At 48.2% G+C, this 5,928-nt stretch overlaps 1 protein-coding gene across 1 annotated transcript; it reads right to left on the reverse strand.

The window, feature by feature from the left end:
• Positions 1-3,035: 3,035 nt before the first annotated feature.
• Positions 3,036-4,834, reverse strand: LOC116826297 (brain-specific homeobox/POU domain protein 3). The gene is made up of 2 exons (XM_032782941.2): positions 4,715-4,834; positions 3,036-3,943 (listed from the first exon to the last, which is right to left on the reverse strand). The coding sequence occupies exons 1-2, from the start codon at positions 4,832-4,834 to the stop codon at positions 3,044-3,046; spliced, it is 1,020 nt and encodes a 339-aa protein (XP_032638832.1). The 3' UTR covers positions 3,036-3,043.
• Between the last annotated feature and the right edge of the window lie 1,094 nt (positions 4,835-5,928).

Below are 5,928 nucleotides of genomic sequence, written 5' to 3' on the forward strand. Positions count from 1 at the left end.
CCGCTTCCTCCCCCGGGGTTATGCGGGCAGAGGCCCTGGCCAGCGCTGGTTGAATGAGAGACCCACGTGCTGCCCTTCTGACCCGAGGGATCGGAGAAAGGGCCCTGCGCAAAACTACAACCTTCAGGAAGCACGAGAGGCCAGGCTGGGCTAACAGGTGTGTGGCAGCAACGCCCCGCCCCGCCTGAGCCCCTCGCTCTGGCTCCTTGGCCTCCCACGTGGGGACGGAGGTGACACTGGAAAGGCCTGCCCCAGGCTGGAAGTTGCTCTAAGCAGTCCCAGGGGGGGGTTGGTTAGATCCCAGGTACTTTAGGCCCTTCCGGCTGCACTTGTCTTTACCGCTGATGCAGCCTGAACAGCCCCGCGCGCGGCGGGTCGGACTAGGAGCGGCACTGTAGCAAGAGAACATTCGGCCGCTTTGCAACAGCCCCAATGTGTTTTACCAAGACAGACGCTCCCTCTGCGCTCATGTGGTGGGAAGTTTCCATGTGCAGTTGCTGAAGATTGAAGAGAAGACGGGTCATTTGAGCCAGCATCGCTCCCGGGGGATGGGGGGGGGGGAGCCTGTGTGTCTGTGTAAACCTGCTGGAAGTGGATTGGCAGACAACAGAGGTCTACACTTGTGTGATGTCTTTGGGGTTTGCCTTCAGTGCTGATAGGAGTTTTCTCTGGACCATTTGTATTCTCTTCCCCGCTTTTAATTCTAGCTGACAACCCCCGAGAAAAAATCTTGAGAGCCATGGGAGAAAAGAACAAATATTCACACACATTTGCATGTCAGTGGATATGTATACACTGCACACTTTAAAGTGCATTAGAAATAAACGCAGTTAGGTCAGATCGGCTCCCCCAACACACATGCTACATTTAAACAAAGTAACACCAATATCCCACAGCAGTTCTATCATTTTGATTGTTACTAAAGGACCTGCGATTCATGTCCCCCCCCCCACACGCAAGTTAGCTGTCATATGGAACAAGATTCCGCCCCTGCCCCGAGATGACTTCTATGAAATAATCAAGAAATGCCTGAACGCTAAGAGAGAGAGAGAGAGAGAGAGAGAGAAGGGGGGAGGTATTGCCATTTCAAAGCTCTTAATGTAAAGTTCTTCAGGTTAAAGCATTTTATTGACAACTAAATGCCTGTAATGAAATATTTCTTTGATTTCGGAGTCACATTTTATCGTCGCTGGAGTCGAGTAGAATTCCTGGGCCGGTGCTCACTTAATTCTCTCTCTCATACGTTGTGCATGTTGCAGGTTTCCTTAGAAGGTGAAATAAATACCTCTTTCCCCTGACAAGCAGGAATCCCAGCCTCAGAGAAAGACACTGGACATTGCAGAGAGAAGTTTGATGCAGTATTTACATTTTTGTGGTACAAATAAACCTTGCTTTGCGAAAGGCACGTGAATTAATTTGTTCGATTTCAAATGCTTTGCATTTGGGGTTTCTTCTGTCAAGAGCACAGCACAACCGATTCAAGAAATATCATGCCTGCAACTCAGTTCCTATCACTGCAAATCAGGTGTTGTGAATGCGAATCAAATAGACGGCAGTTTTGGTTAAAGAAGAGGCTGCGGAACTGGCAATTTTAAAAACATTTGTAGATGGATTCCCCCCCGCCCCCAGTTGCTTGCTAAAGAAGCTACCTTGTAGCAAGCCAGAAATAGGCAGCATAAACGTCTGGGAGCTTTTGCTCTGCAGGATATATAGTTGCTAAAAAGAGGGTTATTTCTATCTGGATATTGTTCCCAACAGGTCCCCCTACAATAAGTACCACAAGCCAAGGAATGAGTGAGGTAAAACGTGCATGGTTTATTTGAAATTCTGTAGCATACACAGACACAAAATTTCATTCAGCACACACACAACAAAATTAAATAATCATTAAAAAGGAAACAAAGGCAAATTTCTCTATTAAATACGCAAAGCAAAAAAAAATCTTGCCTTAGAAAGTGCAGAGTTAAATATTTGCAAAGTAACAAGTTATTTACTAATAACTTCTGATAACCATAGTGAGTTTTCTTTAAGTTACATATAAGTTCGACCTCTCAAAAATAAAACTTTCCCCTGGGTCAATGTATCCTGGAAAATAAAAACCGAGTGAATTGTGCAGAGAAAAGAAACTCGTACGTCAAATCCAAGAGCTTTTATGGGGAGAAGCAAGTAGCCCAGTTACTTACACGTTATTATACTCTTTTCAAGGGGAAATGTCATAAATATAAGATTTAATTATTTGATTGTCAAAGCGTTTTTTACAGTGAAATTATATGGACGTTAAATATTCCAAGTAAAACAAAAGAAAAATAACTCCCCAATTTTCCAAACAAATCATTAATCCATGGACCTGATATTTTTTTCCTTTTCTTTTTTTCCATTATTTTTTAGCTGATGAGGTAGAAACAGAACAGTTATTGCAAAAATGCGACGGATTTGCAGCTAGATGAGAGAGGGGGAAAGCCAAGTAAACCATGCAAGTGTGTGGAGGTGAGGAGCCCTTCAAGTGAATGCTTGTTTAAATAAATAATAAAAAAAAGAGTTTGACATGGATGACGCGCTATACAGCAACCTAATGGAACGGAACTTTCCAGCCCCGGCGGAGTGCCATCACAAGGACATATTTACAATCATAAATATAAAAAGAGTATCTGAAACTGAGAATAGACATTTTTTTTCAAGTTTCATTGAATTTTTTTCTCCTCTGCCACTTTCTAGGAGTCAGTGGAGGGGGTAAGCGGGTTTCATCTCAAAGACACAAGCCCTGACATTCACTCACCAGGACTATCGGACAGTTCTATACCTTTCTCCTGCATGGTTTTGTCTTTTAAAAAAGTCTTTATTGGTAACACTATTATGCCCAGTTCCTTGATTTGCAGAGACAACAGCGGATTCGAGAGGAGAGCGAAGTCACCCGTTCTTGGTGGTTTTCCCTTTAAAAAATATCTGCCTGATTTAGGAGCTGGGGAAGCAGATCATTCCAGGGCTGGCTTGGGGGAGGGGGCGAACACTGGTTTTCTCTGCCCTCCCATCCCCTCTCCAGCTCTCAGTAGGTTGCAGAAAATTTCATCCTTTTCTGTTTCTGTCTTTGGTTGCAAAACCAGACGCGCACCACGTTCTTCTTCAAGTCTAACTTCTCTGCAATGGCTGCGATTTTCTCCGATGAAGGTCTGGGCTGCACAGCAAAATAAGCTTCTAGCGACCTCTTCTCCGGGGCTGCTATGGAAGTGCGCTTGCGTTTCTTGTCCCCGCCAGTGTAGATTTCGGGCTTGGTCATTTTCTCTCTTTGAGCCCTCTCAGCCTCCTCCAGCCAAGCCTCCAAAATGGGCTTCAGGGCCACCATGTTGTTGTGGGACAAGGTGAGGGACTCGAACCTGCAGATGGTGCTTTGGCTCAAGCAGCCAACACCTGGGATCTTCAGGTTGGCCAAGGCGGAGCCCACGTCCGCCTGGGTCACCCCAAGTTTGATCCTCCTCTGCTTGAACCGCTCAGCAAAGGACTCCAGCTCCCTGGGGTCTGTCTCTGTCTCGGGGCCTGAGATGACAGCATGGGAGGCCAAGCCGTGGGGGTGGGACATGTTCATGGACTGAGGGTGGTGGGCCATGTGGTTGAGGGCTGGCATGTGGGAGTGCGGGTGGGAGGGCGTGGAGCCCACCTCGGGTCCGGGCACACCCCCCAGCGGGATGGCAGAGTTGAGGTGGTCCAGGAGCTCCCCCTCCAAACCCTGCGAGGGCTGGTGGTGGTGGTGATGGTGGGTGCTCAGCACCGAGGGGTGGTGCAGGTGAACAGAAGAAGAGGTAGGCGTGCAGGAGACGCTGCTCATGGTGTGGTAGGTGGCATCTGGTTTGAAGGGATGGGTTTTCTGAGACACTATATCCACAGCTGCCAGAGCTTCAGCCCCTCTCAGCAAAGTCTCATCGAAGCCCGCGAAGATATTGCCTTGGATCTGAGGAAACAAAGAAACAAAAATGCCAAAAGAGTGTGAAGCACGCGATAGCTCTCTGAAATGCAAGAGGGGCAAGACTGGCGACAGGCAACGGGTCACCTCAGACTAGAGGAGCAAGAGAGGCTTCAGTGTCAGGATACCAACATCCCATTAGGAGAATTACCAGCCAATGCCAACATGATCTAACTCAATCTTCAAGGGAACGCTCTTCCAAAGCAAAGAGATTTTTGGAAAAAACAAAACAGCCCCTCCTCCCCTCAAAAAACGAATAAAACCAGGCAATGGACCTAAATCCGGCAAACATGCCCAGAAAGTGAGGGAGACCGTTTCTTTTTCTTACTCCAAATAGCTGCAAGCCATTCGCCTTATTTCTTAAACGGGGAACCCCGAGAAAACTGCCCCGCAAACACATACTTGGGTCCTTCACACTCCTTCCAAGAAAAAATATACTAGGAATCGAAATTGCCCGACAAACTTATCGCCAGTTTAGTTAGAGAGATTCTGCTGAATGTGACTGCCTGCAAAATTAAATTAAAGAAAAAGTTAGAGGCAGTTTGCGGAATCCCCATCACACAGAGAGTCTAAGCATTAGCTGAAGACGCCAAATAAAAATAATCCATCCGCTGTTCATGACTCCTGCATCTTTCCCTTGCCTATGAAATAAACAGAAATGCACGTACATCTAGCGCGGGGCTCCCAGGTAGCCGGCAGCAAAGCGGCCTGACATCAGTCCCGCTTTCAGGGACTACCTGGACTCTTTGTGCCGCTTACCTGGGGGGCTGGTAGACAGGCTCTCCTGATGGCCTCCGAGCTGGTGTGTAGGTGGGTGTATTTCGGCTCGTGCAGGATGGGGTGCATGCTGAAAGCCTGCTTGCTGTTCATAGACATCATGGTGACAGAGAGAGAAAGACACGCAGTGGTACCGGGTGGCTACTGCATGGGCAGGTGGAATCCGTTGAGCTTTGCTCTTTTGGTCTGTTGTTATTGTCTGACTGCTGATCCCAGCATCAATGGCATTATAGTCCTACCCTGGCCCGCCCCTAGCCCCTCCAATTGGGGGAGCTGGCTGCGGACTCCGCCTCCTCTTCCTACCACTCCCCCGAGAAGTCGAGCAGGAGCCAGTGATCTCACTAGCCTCTTGGCCACCTCTTCCCGTCCCCGCCCCAGCGATGATCCAGCTGCAAGCAGTCAGGGTGCATTGATGCCACCGGGCAGCGGGACTGGTACACTGCCTCGGAGCCCTGCCCGACTGTCTCCCAAGCAGGGTGCGAGGGCTAGCTGCCAGCACCTCATCTCGCTGAGAAATACTGCCCACCGCTAATGGGTGAAACAAGATAAACTTCCTTGATCCCCTGGCCTGAGCTAAACTGGTTAGGGACACGCGGTTAGATGAACCACCCAATGATTATTGTCTCTGCGTCTCCATTCGTTTGCAACAAGCCCATATTTATTTGGAATGAAGGCGAGGATATTCTTGGCAAGCCCTAACCTCGGACTCAGTCTGAGGGCTCACTGAGGAGCGGGTGCGTGAACAGCACAAAGTCAATGGATACCTGGATATTTTGGTGCTGGACAAATGCTCCGAGTTGTGATCAGCGAGTATCCATGACACTGTTCACGAATCCTGACTGGTTCCAGATATGCTAGCAGGAATGTTAGTCCTCTGAAGAGCTGTACCTGAAAGTACATAGTTCTTTATCTTCCTAGCTGTATGCTCCCATGGGCCGCTTGTCTGCAGAACCTGGGCTCCGAACTGCCACTCCAGCCAGCTTCGAATGCTGTATCCCGGCTCTGTACACATTTCCCTTCGCCTCGTGTAGAAAAAGTTTGTCAGCGAAACAGGGTGGAGGATCATGTGACTTAGAGGACCAATCAGACAACACCAAAAGCATATCGCTCCCATCAAAAATAAAATACTTCTCAAACGACCTATAGTTGGAAAAATCCTTTGTCCAAACAACCCAGCAAATATTTAGAAATAAAGA

The sequence above is a fragment of the Chelonoidis abingdonii genome, chromosome 8, assembly GCF_003597395.2.
Source record: "Chelonoidis abingdonii isolate Lonesome George chromosome 8, CheloAbing_2.0, whole genome shotgun sequence".
In the NCBI taxonomy this organism is placed as follows: domain Eukaryota; kingdom Metazoa; phylum Chordata; order Testudines; family Testudinidae; genus Chelonoidis; species Chelonoidis abingdonii.

Bases quoted from the DNA above. Each gene is read 5' to 3' on its own strand.
- LOC116826297 (XM_032782941.2), bottom strand. From the start codon at position 4,834: ATGATGTCTATGAACAGCAAGCAGGCTTTCAGCATGCACCCCATCCTG. The intron at 3,944-4,714 runs GTAAGCGGCACA...TTGTTTCCTCAG, and splicing joins CCTGTCTACCAGCCCCCCAG to ATCCAAGGCAATATCTTCGC.